This window comes from Nerophis lumbriciformis, linkage group LG02 (genome assembly GCF_033978685.3).
Source record: "Nerophis lumbriciformis linkage group LG02, RoL_Nlum_v2.1, whole genome shotgun sequence".
In the NCBI taxonomy this organism is placed as follows: Eukaryota; Metazoa; Chordata; class Actinopteri; order Syngnathiformes; family Syngnathidae; genus Nerophis; species Nerophis lumbriciformis.
Genome location: NC_084549.2, coordinates 57,030,001 through 57,056,625, shown reverse-complemented (window position 1 = coordinate 57,056,625; position 26,625 = coordinate 57,030,001). Strand labels below are relative to the sequence as shown.

Here is a 26,625-nt window from a genome sequence, read left to right as displayed (position 1 = left end):
GCGATTCAGGTAGCCATACCTGCCCTTAACGCTTCCGCAAGGTTTTAATGGCGTATAAAAGCCTGGGACTCATAATTTATTTAGCTAAAGAGCAAGACTGCCAGGTGAGCATATACATCCCAGGAGGATGCAGAAACAGAGATGTAGATATGTGTGTGTGTGTGTTATGAAACCCGAGTGGAGCACATAAATACACAGCATGACGAGGTGTGCCAACCCAAGCACTTTTAGGTAGTTTGCAGAAGGCCGCATGGGAGGGCGGTATGCGGCCGTATATATACGCTGATATTTCTGTCAACAAAGTGCCCTTAAAGTGACCACACGTGTACGGTATATACACAGACCTGTGTTCATTTTGGCTCGCACGGGCACGCCGGTGGACATATGCAAAGTGCTCTCTTATACACGCGCGCACACACACACACACACACACACTCGGAGGGCATCTGTGTACTGCATGTGTGTGAGTGAGTGGCTGCTCCATATGCATGTGGCTGTTTAGGCCTCACTGCCCTGAGGCAGGACCTCAGGGCTCTGCTGGAGAGCAGGGTGATGGTTGCAAGAGTCCACTTCAGGCCAAGTGCGTGTCTATGTATGTGTTATTCCACCAGTCCAAGGCGGTAGAGCGGCTGGCATCCATAAGCATTTAGCTGGAATAAAACTGCAGGGCTAAGAGAAAGTGTGTGTGCGTGTGTGCGCGTGTGTGCGTGCGTGCGTGCGTGCGTGCGTGCACGCGCGCACGCGCGTGCTTGGACCCACAGCCTACACAAGCTTCAGGCTTGCACTTGAGTGTATTCAACCGGCTCGTTTCCATCAAACCTCTCACTGGCCGGATTAGTGAAAACACTACAAAACACACAGGTTGGAGTTAAGTTTGCACCGCAGAGATGCCAGAGAAGATGATAGTGTGGTTGGATCTACCTGATTGACAGGCGCTACATGTTTTTACCGTCTTTTTGGTAGTGGTCAAAGCCAAAAATCCAGTTTTACACAAGTATTCTGAAGGCACTAAATTGGTCGCAAATTGACTGTTCAGTTTTTCTTAGACGTTTTGTCTCTTATCCCTATGTATCATCTTAGATTAGAAACTCGATCTGACCCTTTTAAGTCAATGAGCATGAACTAATGAGGCAATATATTTTCTAAGACGAACTGAACATTGGAGTTGTGATTGATTGAATGCCCTGCGAATACAATGACCTGGATGAATGACAACATCCATAGACCTCTTTGACGTAAGTAATTACACGAAAATGGCAACAATGTCTTCAATGCAATTGTGCTAAACTTCTGGTTTCTGGGTACTTCTTCCCGCACAGAACACACACCGGTACAATGCCTGCTCTCATAATTTGGGGTTGAATTTTGTTTCCTTTTCTCCCCACTATCCTGAGCAGTGGGAAAGCTTGTCATTGTGGTTATGTATTTTCATATATACTCTGGACAGCTTTGACTCCAAGGTGACAGTGAAATAAAAACATTTTTGTATATATTTTCAAATTTCAAACCGAAAAAAGAACCATCATTTTCCAACAGATTTACATTTAATTTAACATGATTATTTTCGAGAGATGGGTAATAAGGTAATAAGATATGCGCACTCATGTCAAGGAGCCAAATAGTAAACGAGTAAAATAACTTGTCGCAAAAAAATATATAAATTCCCACACTTTGGATTTTTTATTTATTTTTTTTAGATATATTTAGATTTATGATGGCGATAAAAACCAATGCCACACCTCCAATTTTTATTATATAATTTTTTTATGTCAGTATGAGCTTTCTGTTTATCAGGTAGATTATTTTGGCTCACAATAGTTTTGTGCTTTGCAGTCAAAAGACACAGCAGTTGTATTGGTCATGTGGTATTTTTCTTAAAGTGACAAGCACATGGAGGTATCGAGGGACACTTTCACTTTTTGTGTTTCATAAGGCATCAATGCTTTAGTGCCGTTTGACTCATCACTAACTAATGTATATAATTAATAAAATAATAAAAATACATAATACAAAGTTGAAATGATGATTAAAAGTAAATAAAACCGGTGCTGTGGATAAATTGCCAAATTAACTATTGTGTTTTTGAGTGTGCACTTATCATTCATGTTTTGAGGACTTAATGTGTTTTATCAGGTGCAGTGATGGTGTTAAAAGTTATGCAGCAGCTTGGGGTGGACCCTGACATCGAGACTATTTCCAAGTACTTCTACCCGGTCTTCCCCACCACTGAGGCAGCTCGACAGGCCTTAAAGGTGCGTGTATATTGGCACACAATATCATTTAATTGGCCGATTAAATATTGTTAAATAGTGAATGTTTAAATATGTTTATCTTCTTCTGTTTTAATTTGTATAGGTTTTAGTGTTCCGATATACAGTGCACCCGGAAAGTTTTCACAGCACTTCACTTTTTCCACATTTTATTATGCTAAAGCCTGGATCCAAAGTGAAAACAATTTATTTGTGCCCTCAAAATACTACAGAGAATATCCCATTATGACATTTTGAAAAGTTATTTTATTTTTTACTTTATTTATTAAAACTGAAAAACCATAAGTATTCAGACCCTTTGCTCAATACTTTGTAGATGCACCTTTAGCAGCAATTACAGCCTCAAGTCCAGGGATGATGTTCGAAACCGGTTCTCCCGATTGTTCGTTAAGAAAGGACCGATTCCATGGATTAAAATCCCTTTTTGAGAACCGGTTCCCGTTATCGAAGCCACGATTCCATATTTTCGCGACCATAGGGCGCACCATATTAAAAGGCGCTGTGTCAGTTACGGGTGCTATTTCTGTATTTAACGCATAAATAAAGCGCAGCGTATATTTGGGCGCAGGCATGGTTAAACATACGCTAGCTTAAAACATACGCTAGCATGCATGGACGCTGTTTTAAAAAGGCAGCAGGAGCAAAGCTGAGTTGGGTTGTACTTTATTGAAGTATTTATCAATGTACTCACATTATTTTTTTGATCAATCCTCATCCACAAATCCATCAAAGTCCTCATCTTCTGTGTCCGAAATGAACAGCTGGGCAAATTCTCCATCAAACACGCCAGATTCCCTCTCCTCATTTTCAAAGTCAGTCTCGTTGGCCATTAGCATAGCAAGCTAGCACAACAACTTCTCTTGCCCTGATGTGCGTTTCGATTCGCTACCGTGCTGGTCCCCTCCTTCTCCAGGGTGCTTCACCGGGATGTCCAAAGTGAGCGGCACCTCGTCCTCGTTGGTGATGTGTTTGTCGGCAATTTTTTAAATTTACAACGCACATAGCAGCACTATATGCTCACTGGGGGCATGCCTTTAAAGTTAAAAGTTAAAGTACCAATGATTGTCACACACACACTAGGTGTGGCGAGATTATTCTCTGCATTTGACCCATCACCCTTGATCACCCCCTGGGAGGTGAGGGGAGCAGTGGGCAGCAGCGGTGGCCGCGCCCGGGAATCATTTTGGTGATTTAACCTTTAGCGTCCTCTCTGACCTGAAACCCTCACCCTATAACGGCCGCATGCTTGTCCTCAGTCACGTCCGCTTTTCCTCCATATAAACAGCGTGCCGGCCCAGTCATATAACATCTATGGCTTTTGGAACTCAGTGCACACACAACAACCTATCTGGATTCGATAAGGAATCGGTTCGATAAGAGGATTCGATAATGGGCTCGAACTCGATAATTTCTTAACGAACATCATCCCTACTCAAGTCTGTTTGAATACAATGCCACAAGCTTAGCACACCTATCGTTGGGCAGTTTCACCCATTCCTCTTTGCAGCACCTCTCAAACTCCATCAGGTTGGATGGACAGCGTTGTTTTTTTAATCCAGGATGTTTCTGTACATAGCTGAATTCATTTTAGTTTAGTCAGGGAGGTGACCAAGAACCCGATGGTCACTCTGTCAGAGCTACATTATTTTTCTTTGGAGAGAGGAGAACCTTCCAGGAGGACAACCATCTCTGCAGCAATCCACCAATCAGGCATGTATGGTAAAGTGGCCAGACGGAGGCCATTTCTTAGTTTGACAAAATTCTCCCCATTATCCTCAGCAGTGAGAAAGCTTGTCATTGCAGTTATGTATTTTCACAGACCATGAGAAACAAAATTCTCTGGTCTGATGAGACAAAGCGTGAACTCTTTGGCGTGAATGCTGGGCGTCATCTTTGGAGGAAACCAGGCTCATCACCAGGCCAATGAGCCTGGTGGTGGCAGCATCATGCTGTGGGGACGGTTTTCAGTGGCAGGAACTGGGAGACTGGTAATGATAGAGGGAAAGATGAATGCAGCAATTTACAGAGACATGCTGGATGAAAACCAACCTGGTGGAGCTTGAGAGGTGCTGTAAAGAGGAATGGGCGAAACTGCCCGAAGATAGGTGTGCCAAGCTTGTGGTATCGTATTCAAAAATACTTGATGTAATTTCTGCCAAAGGTGCACCATGTATTGAGCAAATGCTCTGAATATATCTTTAGTTTTTTACTTTTATTACATTTTCAAAAATGTTAAAAGAAAAACAACCTATGAATACTTACGTACGTGTGGTTTAAAAAAAAATATATATATATATTTATAACCAATTTGCAAAATAAAAAAAAATTAAAACTTTTCAAATTGTCATTATAGGGTATTGTGTGTAGAATTTTGAGGGAAAAAGTGAATTTATTCCATTTTGGAATAAGGCTGTAACATAACAAAAATGTGTAAAAAGTGAAGCGCTGGGAATACTTTCCAGATGCACCGTATGTGACTTTACGTGAGTTCACTTCCTGTTATTATTCATTGATGTATAGATCGAACACTCTGTACTATGATAGCACAGTCTGTAAGTTAATTGTACATAATTGAGTAGTTTAGTTGACAGTAATGTGTTTACACAAGTTTATATTGGGGTATGTCGTTTCTCAATAGGGAAAGACGTTCTCTCGTAGTCGTGTTAGCATTTAAGCTAGCTAATGAGCTAGCGCTAGCATGGAGCATCACCGGCTCATGAGTTTATTGAAGTGTTATCAATCACGGTTTTATGATTATTTTAATTTCATACACTAATACTAACCATCGAAAGTTGACCCGCGGTTTATTATTATACCGTTTATCATTACATCCCTGTGTGCGTGCGTAGTAAAAAGAAACACTTTTCTGATGGTGGTATTTCCTTGTTTTTAGGATGCAGGCATCAATATGCAGTTGGACAGCCTCCTGATTTCGAATATTCGCTTTCTGGCTTCAAACAACTTGACCGAACTCTACGCCTTGTGTAGGTCTTATGCACACGCGTGAGCACACTCACATTCCTAAAGAAACTTTAGCCTGCATCTTGAGCACCTGTCATTATAAAAATTGCTGCTTCGCCTGCAGGGTAATTGGCCCGGTGCTAGCTCACACACACACACACACACACTCTGTTGTCAGCGCTCATCAGGCCTTTTAAGAGATTAGTCTGTGTGAATATGTAAAGACCAAGAACGAGAGGCGCCTCAACTGGCAGAGGATTGAGGACTTGAGGGGGTTGGTTGAATAATGGATAGCTCTTTTTCTGTTTTTGTCTTTTAGCTGAGTTTAGTCTCTAACATTTGTAAAAAAAAAAAAAAAAATTTAATCACACATAAGTCTGTTTTTTCACATTTTATCAGCCACACAACGACAATCTCAATTCAAGGGGCGCTGGTCAACAGTGCAATTCTTTGTGAAATCATGGGAATTATTTGGAAATAATCTGTTCCTTCAAACACTTTATTAACCGTTACCGTATACTGTCGTCACATTCTTAACTGTCATTCAAGTGTACGAACTGTTGTAAAAATGACAAAACAAGGGCTGATGCTTTGTTTATGGACAAAAGTATTGGGACACCTGAGGTCACAATACTTCTTGTGCGTCTTTTGCTCTCATGATTTTCATAGCTCTTGTTGAGGCTGTTCCTTTTCTGGGTTTGACAAAAAAACTAAGAAAAAATGCAAACGTGTGCACTTAGTTTGTTGTTCACTGCACGCTTGCATGAAATCCTCCATGACAGCAGTGCATATGTTGAAACCATCCAAAGAAATTGCAAATAAATTGTGTAAATCAGTGTAGTATAACCTTGGAGGCATATTTACCCCCAAAATCACAGTCAAATTCCAAATTGTACAACTTTATAGTTTGGGGGGTACTGTCCAAATATTCAATACAAAAATAAAATTTTTCCTTCATTTTGCAATTAGTTTATATGTAAGACGATGATTTAGAGCTGGGCGATAGGGCTGAAAACTGTTTTACGATATAATCGTGTGTATCGGTCAATATCGATTACTGATATTTATTATGACCTTTTGAAAATAAGGACCAGGAGAAAAATATATTGAATACATTTTCTTTTTTTTTTTTTTAAATGTAACCTTTTTCTGATTATAATCCCCTTAACGTTTTAAGGCGGAAAGGAAATGTCAACGCAACCATGGAAAACACTCAATCAACGTAAACAAAATTCTAAAATCAGATTGAACACTTAACAATAACCTCTTCAAATGAAGGTGCAAAAATAAGGAATATGAAAGAAATGTTTAGTAAAGTCAGTGTTTCCCACAGGACAGGCATCTATTTGTGGTGGTGTGGTCGAGGGGTGGGGGGTGGTGGCGGCGGCAGCGCCGATGACCAAGAAGAACGCGGAGTTGGAATATAATTACAACATTTTATGTACATATCTATATACAGATTTGAACAATTAGTGATTCACTGAAATATATTTATTAATTGTGGTTCTTACAAAAAATATATCTTATAAAATATAAAAGCTAAAATGTCTCTTAAAGCTCTGCCCCTTTAATTAGTGAATACTAAATAATTTAACTTTAGCCTACTACTACAACCATATTATTTACCAGCAACATGAAGTGAAACAGAGGCAGAGGTGTCCTGCCACAGTCAGTCAACCTCCTCCTCTTCCTCCTGCTGCTGCTGAACAGGTCGCACCTGTGGTCCGGACTGTAGGCCTACCTCCTCTCCAAGTCGAGCCCTTTTCGGCCGTTGAAAATATTTTTCTATACTCATCTGTGTGAAGGAGTGAACATCCAACATTAGAATGTATTACTAACGAGCAGAACCGCTCTATGTACAGTGCCGTCTAACCTTAAGCGGCAGCAGCTCAACACATGCAGAGTTCAACGTTAAGGTTTTTTTCTACTTGCCTGACTTCTCAAATCTACTTGCCCCAATATTTTTACTAGTCCTGCCTAGGTTTTTTTTCTGGCTGTGTAGTGCTCATGGCTTATATCTTACTAAAATTCTTCCCGTTGACTATTTACAACACTACACAGTAATTATTATTATTATTATTATTATTATCATCTATAATTACATTTAAATGGCATTGCATACATGTAAAATTAAATGCTATTTCACATTATTTGACCAGTAGCAGTTACACCCACCTGAACAGGTCAGCCACCTGTTTAAAGCCTGATCACAGTTGAAATCTTGAAATGAAGGGCCTTTAATGGCCAAAACATTAACCTGGACAACATTTTAACAGCTGGTTGGCTCAGATTTTATTCTTTTCATTGCATTCACATGCTGCAGTGGACAGTGGACAATTTAGCTTCAGTCCATGTGTGTTTATTGACAACAGGGCTATAACCTGGACACGTTAGCTCGTCGGTGAAACGCTCTGTGAAATCGCGGATTAACGTTAAATATATGACGAGCCGCGAGCGATGCAGCTATAACCTATCTACCTATAACACCTGTAAAAATGAAGCAATGCTACCACGCTAGCAAGCGTTAGCTAGCCGGCTATGAGCCACCAAGCTGCTAACTATTGCCAAAAGGCACCATTTAAGTTTTTTCCCCCATGGCATCCTGGATCAAGGCTTTCAGCAACTTTTGGACGTTTGAGGTAGAAACGTAGGAAGCGCCATCATTATGAAAAGTAGCCAGCGAGTATTTTGATCCCGTCCGTCCATCCGTCCCTCTTCTTCTTCTTCTTCTTCTTCTTCTTCTTCTGGTCCACCAGGTGAATTAAGTGCTATTGGCGGAGTTACAATGCATAGTAGGCTACCGCCACCTACTGCACCGGAGGTGTAACTACAAGCAACATTCACAGACAGTCCCATTGCTTTTATGAGCGGTCGAGCGAGTCAAAAGCCGAAAAATCCATTTGTGGCGGACGTAATTCTTTCGTGGCGGGCCGCCACAAATAAATGAATGTGTGGGAAACACTGAAAGTGTAACAAAATATTGCAAGGTGTGAAAATGTAAATATAGAGAAACCTGAGAAGAACTATTTTCTGCAGGTTTAGTGCCAAGAAGTTACGGCTGTGCTCTAAAGGGTGAGCACCCCTAAGGGGGTGTGGTATTACTGGTCTTGGTGGGGACGAGCGCCTTGCCTAATTTATAGACCACATTGGTCCATTTGATAAAAACCAAAAAGATGCCATCCATACAGTCAAGATGACTCCTCGTTTTATGGACTATTTATCCACTCTCTGCAGCACTCATTTTTAGTTGTTTTTTTTTGTCACTTAAGAATTCACCAGAGAGCAAGTGATTTTGTTCATGCGCCCATCCTTGCATTGCAACTTCCTGCTTTTTCCGATGAAGAAGAAAAAAAAAATATCGAAGTCAGTTTTTTTGACATCGATTATGTGTTTATCGCGATATATTGTTTTTTCGCCTAGCCCCACGATGAAGCTCTTTGGATAGTGTGTGAGCATCAAACGACAAAGTATGTGTGTTTTGGTGGGGGAAAAAATCTACCTTTTTATACATTTATTCATCGCTTTTTTCTCTTTTCCAGTGTCTGACCCTTCCCACCCCCCATTGGAGATGTGGAATTTCCGCAACGGCCTCATCCACAGCTTCAGAAAGTGAGTCAATTAACCTGTAGTGCGTGTTCATACATTTCCATATTTTGCCTTGCCACCCTACACTAGTGTTTTAGGGAAGCCCGTAGCACTCTGGAGGTCACCGCAGCATATGTTTTGCATACGACATGTGCTGCCTATCACACCATCTGCACTGCGTGTGTGTATGTGTGCAGCTGCAGGGAAAACACTGCACATACACACACGGCTGCCTCATACATATGGAGGCATCATTCGCTGGCCCTCACCCCAAAGCACCGTGGGAGATATGCAAATAAGCAGATGCCCCCTCCAAAAAAAAAAAACCCAATCGTTAAAACAGGCCGAGTGATCTCCCTCTAACACGCAAGCACATACTCCCAGTTAGCCTCAGGACCAGAGTCGGACTCGCGAACTTTACTTGAACGAGTCTTTATGAATATTTAGAGTTTAGCACTACACCGTTGCACACAAACAGTGCACCCCCCACCCCGACCTCCCTTGAGCCAGGCTAGAGGTGAGTCAAGGCAAAGTGCTGAAAGAAATAGTGTACAAAGTTAAGATAAACTTTAAGCCTCCTTTTTTAAAGAGCAGCTGTTGATAATTCATCAGATTAGGGGGGAGAAATCTAGACAATGTAAAGAAATGTGCCGAAAACGACAGTTTGAAATGTGGTGTAGAAAATTATAGATCATGTCCGCACAAACAATTGTTTTTTTAAGCACACACCTTGATGTGTTGAAGGTCCACCAACACTGCACTTTAAAAAAAAATGTTGCCTATCGTTCACAATCATGAGAGACATGACGATGGATGTAATACATTTTTTTTTTTTTGTATTCCAAATATTAAATAAATGTGATCAAAAGTATGTTTACAGTAGAGCCTTTGGGAGCCGCGCAATTCCGCCTATAAAGACCTCTCCATATATACTTACTTTATGTAGGTATATATGTAATGTAGTAACTAACGGGTATATTTATAAAAACATTTAATATTTACGTATTTTGATAATTTTAGGCATCATCAAAAACGCATCACGTTTTGCTTTTTTTTTTCTTTATCACTGATTATTACTCACTGCAGACTCTGAGAGCCAACAAACATAATAAAACATCACTTACTGTACAAGATCTGCTGTCATTAGGATGCCGACTGCTATGATGTTCATATATTCCCATTTTGGTGAAGAATGTCTCATAATCCTCGCAAAGCAACGGGTTGGGCCGCGGGGGGACTAAGCGTCTTTTCGTGTCGTCCTCGCCAGTTTTGGGTTCTAAATAGCTGTCAGTGTACCAACTTGTTGGAATACCTACTCAGACTTCTTCTGTCCAGGTGAGATGCATGATTTATGATCTAGAAAAAACTTGCAAGGAAGCGAGAAAGCAGCAGACCACTAGATGATGTAAACATCGACACACAAGGTAGTGATCATGGCGCTGCTATAAATAGTTTCTGTTTTAGCACTTATATTAACAATACCACTAATACTTGGTTAATATTCAAATCACGAAATGTAAATGGATTATTGTTGGCACTATTTGAATGTTCATCGGATTTTATGGGCGAAATAGAGGAGCTCTCGTTGGCTCCGTTGTAAGCAGACTTTTATTTATTATTTAGAATGCATTGAAAAAAATCCATCTGTCATGTCTTTCATAATGATTGTGAACAATGGCAAAATTAAAAAAAAAAAAAAGTGCCGTTTCCCTTTAAGCCCAACAGGGCTCCAGCACCCCCCGCAACCGCGAAAGGGACAAGCAGTAGAAAATGGATTGATGGAGAGATGTTTAGCTAGTGTAAGTGATGTGATCCGTGCTCAAGTTTGGTAAGTTTTTCCCCAAGTGATGAGGTTGTCCAAGGCACAGCATGATTGCGTGCAATGTTATCCAAATCACAGAATGGCTGAAATGCGACCTCTTCGCATAAGTTCTTCATAATAACCAACACACTAGCGGGCCAGGGGCCATATCCGGCCCGGGAATGACACCATACCGACCCCATAGTTCAGTTCAAAACTTGGGAGACAAACATTTTTGCAGAAAATTCCTAAAAACACTAGAGTGCTCCTGTTGCATAGTGAAACTTGACATTGCATTGACATTTTAACTTTGCTTACAACACTGGAATCCTAAATTGTGATGTACCGTATTTTCCGCACTATAAGGCGCACCTAAAAACCACAATTTTTCTCAAAAGCTGACAGTGCGCCTTATAACCCGGTGCGCTTTATTACGATTCATTTTCATAAAGTTTCGATCTCGCAACTTCGGTAAACAGCCGCCATCTTTTTTCCCGGTAGAACAGGAAGCGCTTCTTCTTCTACGCAAGCAACCGCCAAGGAAAGCACCCGCCCCCATAGAACAGGAAGCGCTTCTTCTTCTACTGTAAGCAACCACCCGCCCCCGGAAGAAGAAGAAAAAACGCGCGGATATCACCGTACGTTTCATTTCCTGTTTACATCTGTAAAGACCACAAAATGGCTCCTACTACGCGACAAGGATCCGGTTCATAAAAAGACGCAATCTCTCCATCCGCACACGGATTACTACCGTATTTCACAGCAACTGATATTCCTGTGAACCGCACTGTGGAACGGGAGCACGTACGGTGAATATTCGCACCACAGGGAATGAGAAGTCATCCTTCACTGTGGTTCTAGCTTGCCATGCTAACTTCCACCCATGGTGATATTCAAAAGGAAGACCTTGCCAAAAGAGACCTTTCCAGCCGGCGTCATCATAAAAGCTAACTCGAAGGGATGGATGGATGAAGAAAAGATGAGCGAGTGGTTAAGGGAAGTTTACGCGAAGAGGCCGGGTGGCTTTTTTCACACAGCTCCGAAGGCGAACACACCTTCACTAAGACGGGCAGACAGCGCCGGACGACATACGCCAACATTTGCCAGTGGATCGTAAATGCCTGGGCAGATATTTCGGTCACAACTGTGGTCCGAGCTTTCCGGAAGGCAGGATTCACAGAACTGCTGCACAACAACAGCGACACTGAATCCGATGACTTCGACGAGACGGAGCCGGCCATTTTTGGATCCCACGCTTGCGCAACTTTTCAATTCGGACACCGAAGACGAAGAATTCGAAGGATTTACGAATGAAGAATAACTTCAGAAGGTGAGCGCTATGTTTATTTTGTGTGTTGTGACATTAACGTTCGAGCAACATTATGTTGCTTTTGCTCTACACCATTTTGAATTTTACTATGTTTGTGATTGCACATTTGCGTACATTTTGGGACAGAGTTGTTAGAACGCTGGTTTTCAATATATTATTAAAGTTTGACTGAACTATCTGACTGTTTTTTTGACATTTACTTTAGCGCAGCGTTTTTTTGACATTCACTTTAGCGCAGCGTAGGCGCGGCTTATAGTCCGGGGCGGCTTATTGGTGGACAAAATTATGAAATATGTAATTCATAGAAGGTGCGGCTAATAATCCGGTGCGCCTTATAGTGCGGAAAATACGGTACATAACAGAGGCGTTCCTCAAGGCACCTCTTTAAGTACTTTAATTTTTGCCAGATACAACTGTTTTTTGTAATGTGATTTATGTAACTAAGGTGTTGTTGTAGCTTGTTGACTTCAGATGTAGTCAATAGTAATGTGTTCAACTTTTTTATTTATAATAGTGGTGTTCCTTAAGGTTCCATTTTAGTTCCTCTAACTTTCATCATTTGAACTATTCAACTGCTGATCCGTGAGTTCAGTTAAAAAACCTTGTGCAGCAGATTATAAAAAAAACGCTATAGAGTGCTGTCATAGAAATGATCTTTGACTATCTTTTTTTGCAGAAAGTTCTTAAAAACAGCAGAGCGTTCCTGTAACTCTGAAAAATAAACCCAAATCAAATGTGTACTGTAGAGGGCGCTGGTTGTCCGAAATATACAAAATAAGACTAATAGTGAAAGGAGAAATCCGGCCCCCTGGTCTTTAGTTTTCTGGAGATGTGGCTTCCAAAAAAATGTTGTTGAATATACATGCTCTTTGAATTTGCGATGTAGGGATTATGCTAATTCACACAAATTCAACCAATCCCCACAAATTATGAGTGGCCTCGCAACTTTGTCCGGTACACCACTTCATCACCGTAATCTTTGCCTAATTTGTCTCTAAGCGGCGCTCAAACGCGCACGTCGACTGTCTAATCAAAACTTACTTTTGTTTTTTGTGCAGCTAAAGCATTAACGTGTAACAATGTATCAACTCTTTATTGCTCAAACGGCACAATTGTCCCACGTAGCTCAGAGCTACTTCCGGTTACAGTCTACAGCACTAAGCCTTCTGGGTAATGTAAAATATAAACTTGTAGCAACACACCGGTGTCCTGACTTCCTAGTTTTCTTATGTATTTATATTTATTTAACCTTGTTTTATCCAGGCAATAGAGGCAGCATGACATGACAGAAATGTTGACGTGTGATGACAATCGTTTATCATCTCTTATTTACCAACAAAAATTACTGCTGCACATCGCTTTCAACAGTTTGCAAAGGTTCCTAAAGTACAGGGGTAAATGTGTTTGTTTAAGATGGACAAACACTTTTCAAGCATAAAATAAACACAGAGAATGTCAGCAACTTGTGATTGGCAGAGCAGACAATAAGGAAGCCTTTGGTGGTGTTTATTTCTGTAATTAATGAATGCAATTATTTAGGCAAATGTTCCTTTATCGTCACCGACCAAATTCCGTTACTACTGAATATCGATTCACATGCAATCAAACAGTGCCATATTTCGATACCTTTTTTGCATGGATGTCACGTCCGGTTGCATACTAAACACCGGCTCACGTAAACAATCACTCAAGCAGAACTCAGGGCAACTCAGCCAAACTCCCTCTAAATAACGTTGCATTTTTTAACGCCGATAAAGCAAGTATGCTTGGCAGAAAACGCTGGAACGTAAAGGCTCCACTCTTCCAAAAATGTGCGACTTGAGCTAATTTACTCTGGATTTGGCATAGAAAGGGCTACCATTAGCATTAGCAATATTACATGGTGATTTCAACATCTCCAAATTTGGTAATGAAAACTACAACTAAGATGAATGTTACAATTAAACAGCTGGTGTGTAAAAAGCACAGTTCTTACAGTATAAACACTTGGTAGGGCGCAACATAACATATTCAACTTCTTGGAAAAAGCTACTTCCTCGTTAAACAACATACGATAGATAGCCTTTCCTCAAATGTTGTAAGAAAACAAGATACAACAACTGGACAGCACAGGTATCATTACAGCTCGTTTTTAAAAATTATCAAACAATTAACCTTTATTAACACACACTAAAACACAGAAAGTTGGTACCGTCGAGTACCAACTTTCGACGGTAAAAAAAATGTGAATGGTACCCATCTCTACTATTTTTAGTTATAATTAAAACAGTAAAGTAATTTAACAATGAGATCTGAGTATGCACTTTTACTGCCATCTAGTGTCTACCTTCAAGTCTGTGCAGTATAAAATAAGTAAAACATCAATACATTTTTGTTGCAATTCTGGGCTTTTTGAGGTTAAGGTTACCAGGAACACCCAAAACATTGACAGCGAATTCATAAAATCACAAGCTGATTCAATGTTTTGGGGGGGAAAAAGCATTTACGCAGCAACAGTCACAAAAAAGCCAGCGAATTCCTGGAGGGACTGACATAGTCAGGGACATTGCAGTAATACAGTATTGCCGAAGTGATGGGACAAGCAAACAGGCTAAAGTGCAAATGCATCTGAGCGAGAGGGAGCAGGGAATAGTGCCGAAGTCCAGCATGTTACGGATTGGCCTCAATAAGCAGGGTTTCCCCTACATGTAAACGATTGTGGTGCAACGCCACGGCAAGATTACTACCGCCACACCTTCAAAATAAGTTTTTTCTTTTTCCATGAAAACTTTTTTTTTTTAACATGAAAATAAATGTGTTTTTATAAATGGATATACCGTATATAGCAGACCTGGGCAAATTAAGGCCCGTTAAGCTTTTCAATCTGGCCCGCCGGACATTCCCAAATAATTTTTTTTAGATCTTTAAGATGTAAACTGTAGCTGCCATTATGATGTGCAGTGATATTTTCAAATTACCGTAAGTCTTGAACAATACAAAGTATTTCAATAGTTGTGTAACCCATATTTAAAATACCCATTAAAACGCGCATATAGTGCAAAGACTTTTATTATGGAGGGTTACTTCCTGCCGCTCACTTCCTTTTAAGGAAGTGCTGCTCACTTTACCACCCCTTCCCGTCTGCTGTGGCTGCGGCGCTGTGAGACGCGCTTGAGAAGAAACTCACAAAATCTCCTCATTCTTACACTTTGTAAACTTCATAATTAGAGCCGGCATGTTCGATTATCGGGGCGTGCATGGTATGTTGTTTTGCCCTCGATTACTCAGGTCAGGTTTTTTTTACGGGAAGGAATACCCGTTGACCCAAACAACCTGAGCTTCCTATCCACCTTCAAACTCAACTCAACAAATGGCGAGCTAAACACCTACGCGGTAGGACAAGCATTTTTTTCTCCTCCGCCGCGAACCTTTTTGGATTACTTTTGTTTTTGAACTGAACTTTTGGACTGACGCGAAAGCGTTTGCGTACCTTTTGAACTGAAATGTGAACTGGTTCCGAGAAGGCAGAAGGACTGCATCTTGTATTTTTGTTTTGGGCATTATTTTTATTTTTTTCTATTGTGTCATCTGTGTCATTTATATTTGTGTGTTAATACATTTAATGCAGTCGAAAGCAAGATAACTAGTTGTCGTCATCTTTCATACCTCAGGCTCCTAGACGAACCATCTTCTGTTACACGGTTTATACTTTTAACCCGCCTAGCCCATGTAAGCGTTACAGTTGGAATCTGCGCTTTTGCATGCACTACTAGTTACTATGGTAATCTAATTAGTTACTATGGTAATCTAATTAGTTACTATGGTCCTCTAAATCACAGCAGCTCAGATGAGGCACCAAGCAGTGTGGGTGGGGAGCGTTTCCACAGAGTGTTTCCAGAGCGGCCAGCCTGAAATGCGGGTGTCAGGGACAGACGTGGAAGGAGATTTTTACAACAAAGTTCTGCAAGAAAAGTGATATTATATCAGATCGTAGGTGGGGGTTTTTACCCTTCGCGTTCATATTTCGCTGTTTGTTGCATTTTTGTTGAGTTTCCGCTTGTTTGTAAAATATGTGGATGGAGAGGGGGTGTGATGTTCATATGTTGTCAATATTCAGTGTTTTATCGCTCATTGTTAATATTGTAAATACCACATTCTTTATTTTCATGTACATTCTGGGTGTCTCATTCAGTAAAAAAATTCCGTTCTGTTTTTTCAGGCGGTCTGTCATAACGTTTTTAGCATTCAATCAGACATTTTTGTGAGGTTTTGTATTAGTGTTCCTAAAAATAAATATACCGGCCCCCAGGCACTTTTTTCCCCTCTAAATTTGGCCCCCGAGTCAAAATAATTGCCCAGGCCTGGTATATAGTCTATTATTTACATACTATTGGCTATAATAAGTTTGAAAAACAGCGCAAATATATAAAAGAAAAAAATGTGCATCTAAATCGCATGTCAGAAGCGCGTCAACAGGTGGTCACTCACCTAAACGAGTTGACACCCGGCAAAAGTGAAGAGAGGAAGTTGAAGATGAAGGTATTTTAAGCTATTTAATACATTTCTTGTTCAAGCCTGTGTAAACTACCCTAAGTCTTTTGACATTACTAGCGACAATAATTTCTAACTTTACGCCGTGTGCACTACAGTGTCCTCCCACATTCCAAAAATATGCATGTTAACTTCAATGGAGACTATGAATTGTCCAATGATATGAATGATTGTCTATCTGTGCCCTGCGATTGGCCATGCTGATTTGAGTCAGCTTGTCGATGAGCTAGTGCATTGTACATCAGCATTACGCTAGCGGCAATACAGCTCAACCTTCATCCTGCATAATTGTATTGGTTTTTTAAGTTTATTCCAAATTACATGATTAATCTAACGTGATTCATACATGTATGTGCACGTCATGTGTATATATTATGTACTTTCTTTAGTGTGGTTAGTTTTACAGTAACTTTATTGTGAAGAATATTAACAAAACATTTAATTTTTCCCAAATCTAACTCAAAGGACTGTTTACATATTTGGCAAGCAAAATGACAACATTAAAGTTTAGCCTGAGTTACCGTTTACAATAAGCAGCAGCAATTGAAACAATTGAACAAAGAGCACAGTCTAACAAGTGAAATTCTTTGTCTTAAAACTGATTGTGATTCTGATGATATAAGACAAAAATGTTAACATTAATATTATTAATGGTATTTATAACTAATAACAGTAACATCCATCCATCTTCTTCCGCTTATCTGAGGTCGAGTCGCGGGGGCAGCAGCCTAAGCAGGGAAGCCCAGACTTTCCTCTCCCCAGCCACTTCGTCCAGCTCTTCCCGGGGGATCCCAAGGCGTTCCCAGGCCAGCCGGGAGACATAGTCTTCCCAACGTGTCCTGGGTCTTCCCTGTGGCCTACCGGTCGAACGTGCCCTAAACACCTCCTTAGGGAGGCGTTCGGATGGCATCCTGACCAGATGTCCGAACCACCTCATTTGGCTCCTCTCGATGTGAAGGAGCAGCGGCTTTACTTTCAGCTCCCCCCGGATGACAGAGCTTCTCACCCTATCTCTAAGGGAGAGCCCCACCACCCGGCGGAGGAAACTCATTTCGGCCGCTTGTACCCGTGATCTTGTCCTTTCGGTCATAACCCAAAGCTCATGACCATAGGTGAGGATGGGAACGTAGATCGACCGGTAAATTGAGAGCTTTGCCTTCCGGCTCAGCTCCTTTTTCACCACAACGGATCGATACAGCAGTGTGTAAAAAAAAAAAAAATATATATATATTATATATATATGTATATGTATATGTATATATATATATATATATATATATATATATATATATATATACACAGGTAAAAGCCAGTAAATTAGAATATTTTGAAAAACTTGATTTATTTCAGTAATTGCATTCAAAAGGTGTAACTTGTACATTATATTTATTCATTGCACACAGACTGATGCATTCAAATGTTTATTTCATTTAATTTTGATGATTTGAAGTGGCAACAAATGAAAATCCAAAATTCCGTGTGTCACAAAATTAGAAAATTACTTAAGGCTAATACAAAAAAGGGATTTTTAGAAATGTTGGCCAACTGAAAAGTATGAAAATGAAAAATATGAGCTCCTTTTGCCTCAATTACTGCGTTAATGCGGCGTGGCATGGAGTCGATGAGTTTCTGGCACTGCTCAGGTGTTATGAGAGCCCAGGTTGCTCTGATAGTGGCCTTCAACTCTTCTGCGTTTTTGGGTCTGGCATTCTGCATCTTCCTTTTCACAATACCCCACAGATTTTCTATGGGGCTAAGGTCAGGGGAGTTGGCGGGCCAATTTAGAACAGAAATACCATGGTCCGTAAACCAGGCACCGGTAGATTTTGCGCTGTGTGCAGGCACCAAGTCCTGTTGGAACTTGAAATCTCCATTTCCATAGAGCAGGTCAGCAGCAGGAAGCATGAAGTGCTCTAAAACTTGCTGGTAGACGGCTGCGTTGACCCTGGATCTCAGGAAACAGAGTGGACCGACACCAGCAGATGACATGGCACCCCAAACCATCACCCAACCATGCAAATTTTGCATTTCCTTTGGAAATCGAGGTCCCAGAGTCTGGAGGAAGACAGGAGAGGCACAGGATCCACGTTGCCTGAAGTCTAGTGTAAAGTTTCCACCATCAGTGATGGTTTGGGGTGCCATGTCATCTGCTGGTGTCGGTCCACTCTGTTTCCTGAGATCCAGGGTCAACGCAGCCGTCTACCAGCAAGTTTTAGAGCACTTCATGCTTCCTGCTGCTGACCTGCTCTATGGAGATGGAGATTTCAAGTTCCAACAGGACTTGGCGCCTGCACACAGCGCAAAATCTACCCGTGCATGGTTTACGGACCATGGTATTTCTGTTCTAAATTGGCCCGCCAACTCCCCTGACCTTAGCCCCATAGAAAATCTGTGGGGTATTGTGAAAAGGAAGATGCAGAATGCCAGACCCAAAAACGCAGAAGAGTTGAAGGCCACTATCAGAGCAACCTGGGCTCTCATAACACCTGAGCAGTGCCAGAAACTCATCGACTCCATGCCACGCCGCATTAACGCAGTAATTGAGGCAAAAGGAGCTCCAACCAAGTATTGAGTATTGTACATGCTCATATTTTTCATTTTCATACTTTTCAGTTGGCCAACATTTCTAAAAATCCCTTTTTTGTATTAGCCTTAAGTAATATTCTAATTTTGTGACACACGGAATTTTGGATTTTCATTTGTTGCCACTTCAAATCATCAAAATTAAATGAAATAAACATTTGAATGCACCAGTCTGTGTGCAATGAATAAATATAATGTACAAGTTACACCTTTTGAATGCAATTACTGAAATAAATCAAGTTTTTCAAAATATTCTAATTTACTGGCTTTTACTTGTATAGTGTGTAAAAAAAAAAAAAATATATATATATATGTATATGTATGTATATGTATATGTATATATACCATATATATATATATATATATGTGTATGTATGTATGTACAAACAGTTGTTTTAAATATACATAAAACATTTTTTTTAATCCTTTTTAAAGAAAATATATGCATCATTGCAAATCAAAATTATCATGTCATTTATGTCATATTGACCACGCCCTTAGCCACACCCCCCACCACCACGTATAAGGATATACTCGCACACAGCCTCGTCCGGCAAAGTTGGCTTGTGTGATTGCTTTGGTCTATGCTCAAATTAGGCACACCCCTCTTTTGGCATGATTGGAAAAGATGGGCCCTATGCATGCATGCCATATTAGCCAAGTCTCTGAATAACTAATAAAAACATGTCATTTAGTTCAAGCGGTTGCACTTCTTCCAAGAAAAATATGAAAGCCGCGCCACCTTCCACAATAAAAAATAAATAATCAGAACACTCGGAATAAGACTGCAAGTAATCCAGAAAGTCAGGGAAATAGGAGTACCGGTAGACGTAATGACACAAGCAAACAGGCTGAATAATTGTATGTGGATATTTTAATTACGTAGTAACCCCTCCCCCCAGCTTGTGTGTGTGTGTGTGTGTGTATCCCTGTTTCTCAATTTCAGTAGTTTTCATGTTTAAATCTGTTCCTTTCTTCTTACAATAAATCAAACACACATACCCTTGCATTATGTTACAGGGTCATAATTGGGCTCGTCACACAGGTAGTGTGTGCGCGTGCACGCGGGTGTGTGATGAGGGACCTGCCCCTGTCAAAGACAAGGTCAAGGGATAATTTAATCATTAAAGACCTCTTCTCCTGCGCTCTCATCTCTTCCCCCGACTGTCTGACAGCGCCGGAGATGTCACATGTTGTCATCATTTAGCGTGTGTGTGTGTGTGTGACTTTTGTGTCTTTTGTGGCTTGCCGTGCTTTTGTACCGCCGTCTTGTCTCTCTTGTCCTGTGGGTTGGAGGGTGTCGCACTCTGTCGCGTGTGGTGTTTTGTGCCACGCTGTCACTTTGTAGCTATGGGAACATGGTTGCGTCAATGCATCGATGAGTCTATATGGACACGCAGTCATGCAAAAAAAAACATATTTCTGCAAAATCTTAACTAGATTACTATGAATTAGAGCTAGCCTTGCAAGGTATTTTTGTATTGAAATGTTTTTTAAATTTGAATAACTTTTTTTTGTCTCCTAATTATTTTTATTTTTTTATGTTTTAACACATTAAGTATTTGGAAAGAGACATCCATTACTATCAACTAGTTCTGGTTAGTTACTATAAATCCTCATGCAAGATCCACTTAATTGTGGAAAGCTTTTTTTATATTTGTTATTATATCTCACCACGGCAAGCAGTTTTTACTGCTGCTATTTTTTTTTAAATTATATTTTAGTACCTTTTTTGTCACGTTATATTTGTCCCAAAAAATATCAGTCTGTCCTCTTTAAAAGGCTAAATAACTACAATTTGAATGATTAGGTAGTTACATTTAGCAACATGCATTTAATTGTGAAAACTAGAACGATATGGTTTTTTTGGGGGTTTTTTTTTTACTGATGCAGCAACAAATGTGTTATATATACTGTATTCCGCCAAGGGTAACATAATCAAAAATATACTTTTTGGTTTTCTTTTGATTTAGTTAAAAACAATTCTAATCGTCAGTTATTTTTGTTGTTTTTGCTATCTTTTGTATAAGTGCACACATCTTTGAAGTCATTTTCTTTATCTTTTGCTTTAAGCTTTAAAATCAAAAGATACACATAAAATACTGCTATTATTACTTGCTTATTTCCTAACTAAACGGGCTCCAGTGTGTCTGTGGTTATCTTTTCTCAACATGAGACTAGATGTGGTTGATATATTTGGATGAGGAACTAGGTGTGTTTGATATATTTGTTTTGTTACGTAAGCTAAGAGTAACCTGCTCATGGCAAACAGCATAATGTCTTTTTGGTTGTGGAATGTGTGGAGAGTGTGAGCTCATGGCTTGTCCTTTACTGCCCCCTGCAGGTTTGATGACATCAATTGCATGGTCAAGGTAAGAGCACAAAGTGTGTATATCTGTGCATGCAACTGCCTTTTAAAGTGTATGATTACTTTTGAGGACTAGATCAATACTGGGAATTTAAACACATTCTCACTTTACTGGCCATCTGCTTCAAAGACTGTCATATTGTGTATTCTTACTCAATGTGACTAACACCATCTGCTGTCTTTTCCCCTTTTATTCATGACATGGCGAACATGCAATTGGAGAATTAATACACACGACCTGCATACACACATTGAATAATATTCAACACCTGCACAAGTTAATGAATTAGCTGTGGTGCTATCCCTATTTAAATTCATAGCTAAATTGATGTTTTCCTTCTTTGCAGCTCACCAAGCTCTTTTACAATGACGAACGCTACATCAATATTGCCACCAAAAGCAATGCTGGTAAGGCAACATTTAAGCTTATTATATGTAAAGCCGATCAGCTGGCTGCTATAATTTAAATATTCTTAACCTATTTGACCTCAGGGCCCAACTTTTCCACACAAAGGGGCTTAGGGCCCCCCTCAATTTTCATCTTACTCTTTATTTTAATCATATTCAATAATTACATCTAACCTACTTACAGTTTACAACCTTGTCAAATTATATAAAACCATGTGTTAATCACAATTATTTATTTAACACATAAACCTTAGGTTTATGTCAGACTGATTAGAAAAATAAGTACAAACTAAATATACTGCATAAGAAGTGACCGAAAATGTATTCAAGTGTGTTCTGAAAAAACTAAAACTAAATTTATAAAGAATGTTTCTTATTAAACTGTCAATACAATAATGTGCAAATGAAAATACAGCTCCACCACTTTAGTCCTAATTTTGCGTGTAAGAAACTTCTCTATGACTTTAGTGCCAGACTTCTTCTGTGTGTTTGATATTGTAATTACTACAACAAGTGATGGAAAAGTGAATAACAGTACAGTTGCGGCTCATACGGACCACAGCTGAGAAACAGACATTTTTTCATCGCCTAACAATGGGGCCCGCCCTATGGTTAAGAAACACTGATTTAAATGACTTAAGAATGGCCTGTGTGTATACCTTCCGTCTCAGTGACAGTAGACTGCTGACTGGCCCACTTCTCGCCATTAAGTCTGTGTATGTTTGTGTACAGGTCACTGTGTAAGTGAAAAAATGTCTCTATCCATTGGCGGAAACAGAGCCCAGCTACTGACACAGTGCTGAGTGGTGAAAGTGTGTGTGTGTGTGTGGGTGGGGGTGGGGGTGGGGGGGAGGTGGGGGGGTAGTGTGTAAAGAGCGTGAAATATATGTGAGGCGTTAACGTCGCGCTGTGTCAGTGTGTCGCTGAGTCCCCCATTGCCGAGACTGGTATGTGTGCTGGTGCAAGCGATGGAGACTGTTTTCCGTGTCACATCCCGTTAGACATCTGCAAGCCTCTCCGTGGATGTGTGTGTATATACATACATGTGTGTGTGGGTGTTGAAGTTAGACTGTCACTGCCAGCTGTCACACACTCTGGCCCCAAAGCAGCCACTGTCAGCAGGACAGAAGCAATCACACACACACAGAAAAATTATATAAACGTACAAATGGCTGCACTGACTGTAAAATAAATAAAATGTATTCCCAAGGCTTCCACTCACTGTGCGTTTGTGTTTGTATGTGTGTACGTGTTACCCCCATCCAGAAACGGTCGCTTACTTCCTTTACAATCTGATCGAGGGCATGCAAGAGAGCAAGGTGCAAGAGCAGGAAGACCAACTGAGGGATTACTTCAAACAACTGAAGGCGGAGGTATAGACACTCACACTCTCGCACACACACACACACACATACACACACATGGTTAATACAACTCCCAATAAAACCTTACAAAAGCTATTCTAGCACAATGGCTAAACCTCAAATATTCATATTTAAAACAAAATCTCCCAAGGTAAAAATAATTTACCGGATTTTTCGGACTATAAGTCGCTCCGGGGTATACGTCGGACCGGCCGAAAATGCACAATAAAGAAGAAAAAATATATATATACGTCGCACTGGAGTATAAGTCGCATTTTTGGGGGAAATGTATTTGATACAAATCCAACACCAAGAATAGACATTTGAAAGGCAATTTAAAATAAATAAAGAATAGTGAACAGGCTGAATAAGTGTATGTTATATGAGGCATAAATAACCAACTGAGAACGTGCCTGGTATGTTAACGCAACACATCATGGCAAGAGTCATTCAAATAACTATAACATATAGAACATGCTATACGTTTACCAAACAATCTGTCACTCCCGATCGCTAAATCCGATGAAATCTTCCTCCTCGGTGTCGCTCCTGGTATGCCCCGCTAGCGTCCATTCTTTCTGCTACGTCCAGCTTTTAATCTGCAGTATATGATTTCCTTTTCGGTGCCATTTTAGTTCAGTCCTTCTCAGTTTTTATAAGTTACCGACAACGTTGATGTGATCCATTTTAATAGCTCCGGCAGTAGCATATAGCAGTTAACATTCCAAAACCCACAATGCACTTCTGTCATGACTCGTCCCCGCCGAATTCTTATTGGTTGGCGTGTGAGTGACGATTGCTGACGTGTGTGTGACGATTGCTGCCATTTGCTTCGTCGCTCACGCGAATGAGATAAATAATATTATTTGATATTTTACGGTAATATGTTAATAATTTCACACATAAGTCGCTCCGGAGTATACGTCGCACCCACGGCCAAACTATGAAAAAAACGTGGACTTATAGTCCGAAAAATACGGTAATTCTAATTAGTCAGACCCAAAGTCAAACTGTTGCAGTCATCACCTGTTAAGGTATATGTGTTGTAAAATGTGACAATTCTTGTTAAATGGGTGTAGCATTAAGATAATCATTTATACTTGCTAAAACGGAAAATACTTTCATTGTGCCTGATGTAGCGTTTTAGAAAGTGGCGCAAGCAAAGGCTCGCTGAACCAAACTTTTGAAAGGTTCTGTCCAGTCCAGTATTCTGACGTAAACAAGTTTTTGTTTGTCGATTTTAAATTAACTTCGAAAGTTAATTTGTCACAACCTCCCTGTCTTCAATCTTGCCAACACTAGTTTACAGTGCGCCCTCCTCCACCCAAGATTAACTTATCTAAACACATTGTGGTCTATTTAAGCAGAGGGGATCTGAGTTGAGGCTCCCAGACATGTTCCTGAAGTTTACCTAGTGTCGTACACTTGTTTTCATATACAAACTGTCTGTTGGCAATTGATCTTAATCTACAGCACGATACAAGTGATTTGATAATCCACATCAACATAAGATCTTGCCATAATGCTCACTTCTGCAGTTTTAGCACAGTGTTAAAAACAAGTAATGTGTGCCGTTTATCTGAGGCGTTAAACAGTCAGGAGAAAGTCCGGCTAGGTCACGTTTTAGTTTCTTCGGTCTTTTATCTGCGATCCCAAGAGAACTCTTCTTTAATTTCCGCTGTCGTTAATTTAAATGCAAGCTCCGTGACCGCTTCTAATTGGCTGAAATAAATTAAAGATGGAACAAATGCAAGCACTTTTTACTTTTGTTTTCATCGCTGGAGTTCAACTCTTTGACTTTCCAACACTCGCACACACGTGCTGCGCTGCAATTTGATCAGTTGAATTTATTAATGTTTGTTCTTTTCTAGAACATCGTCATTCCAGATAGAATCTGCAGAGGCATCAGAAACATCCTGGTTCCGTACAACGTTCCGGATCTCATCAAGGTACAAAATGATGCTGGAAAAGATGGGAATCCTGATTATATATATTTTTGGTTTAAATTTAAGATGGGATGATTTTTCCCTCACACATCTCTAAAGCAGGGGTGTCCAAACTTTTTGATTGAGCTTTTATATATGAGTTATATATAAGTGTTTATCTATTTGGGGTGTAAAAAATAATTGGTACAAACCGATAACCGATTTTATCTTTAGAGATATGAATACATCGTTTGGTGAGCCTCGAGATCGATCTGTATGTAGTATGGATCGGTCGATGTCCGGTTGCAAAGTCTTGAATCGGTTGCTTGTAGATCTACTACAAAATATGGCCGCTCTAATCTTGGGAGATGTCTGTGATGACGTAATATGAGAGTACCGTTCTTGTTTGCGACTGACTACAGAGCAACATGTCAGATAGCACCAAAAGAGTTTACAAAAAATGCACCCGCGAACAATAAATCTAAAGTGTGGTTAATGTTTGGATTTAAAAAAAAAAAAGAATGAAAAGAAAAGTCAGTTGGACAAAAGTATTGCCATTTGTTTAGTTTTTTTGTTTTTTTTATATACATATATGTGTATATATATGTGTGTGTGTGTGTGTGTGTACGTGTGCATGTATATATATGTGTATATATATTATGTATGTGTATGTATGTATATATATATATATATATGTATGTATGTATATGTATATATATTTATGTATGTGTATATATATATGTATATGTATATGTGTGTATATATATATATATATATATATATATATGTATATATATATATATATATATGTATGTATATATATATTTATGTATATGTGTGTGTGTGTGTGTGTGTGTGTGTGTGTGTGTGTGTGTGTGTGTATATATATTAATGTGTATATATATTATGTGTATATATATATAATGTGTGTATATTTGTGTGTATATATATATGTGTGTATATATTTATATATGTGTGTATATATATTTATATGTGTATATATGTATATATATATGTATATGTGTGTGTATATATATATATATATATATATATATATGTGTATATATGTATATATATGTATATGTGTGTATATATATATATGTATGTGTATATATATATATATGTATATGTATATATATATATATATATGTATATGTATATATATATATATATGTATATATATATATATATATGTATATACATATATATATGTATATATATATGTATATATATATATATATGTATATACATATATATATGTATATATATATGTATATGTGTGTGTATACGTATATGTGTGTATATATATATATATATATGTATATATATATGTATATGTGTGTGTGTATATATATATATACAGTATATGTGTATATATATATACAGTATATGTGTATATATATACAGTATGTATATATATATGTATATGTATGTGTATGTGTATATATATATATATATATATACACACACATACATATATATATACATGCATATATATAT

The 26,625-nt window shown here is 39.3% G+C and overlaps 1 protein-coding gene across 1 annotated transcript in view; it reads left to right on the top strand.

Moving 5' to 3' along the window:
- lrpprc (leucine-rich pentatricopeptide repeat containing) overlaps positions 1-26,625 on the top strand; it is a 150,512-nt gene that overhangs the window by 27,172 nt on the left and 96,715 nt on the right. Inside the window, exons 12-18 of the mRNA XM_061965277.2 lie at positions 2,134-2,252; positions 5,164-5,254; positions 8,771-8,840; positions 21,405-21,432; positions 21,776-21,836; positions 23,103-23,209; positions 25,072-25,149. Of these exons, the coding sequence (XP_061821261.1) occupies positions 2,134-2,252; positions 5,164-5,254; positions 8,771-8,840; positions 21,405-21,432; positions 21,776-21,836; positions 23,103-23,209; positions 25,072-25,149 (554 nt within the window). The remainder of the gene's footprint in view (positions 1-2,133; positions 2,253-5,163; positions 5,255-8,770; positions 8,841-21,404; positions 21,433-21,775; positions 21,837-23,102; positions 23,210-25,071; positions 25,150-26,625) is intronic.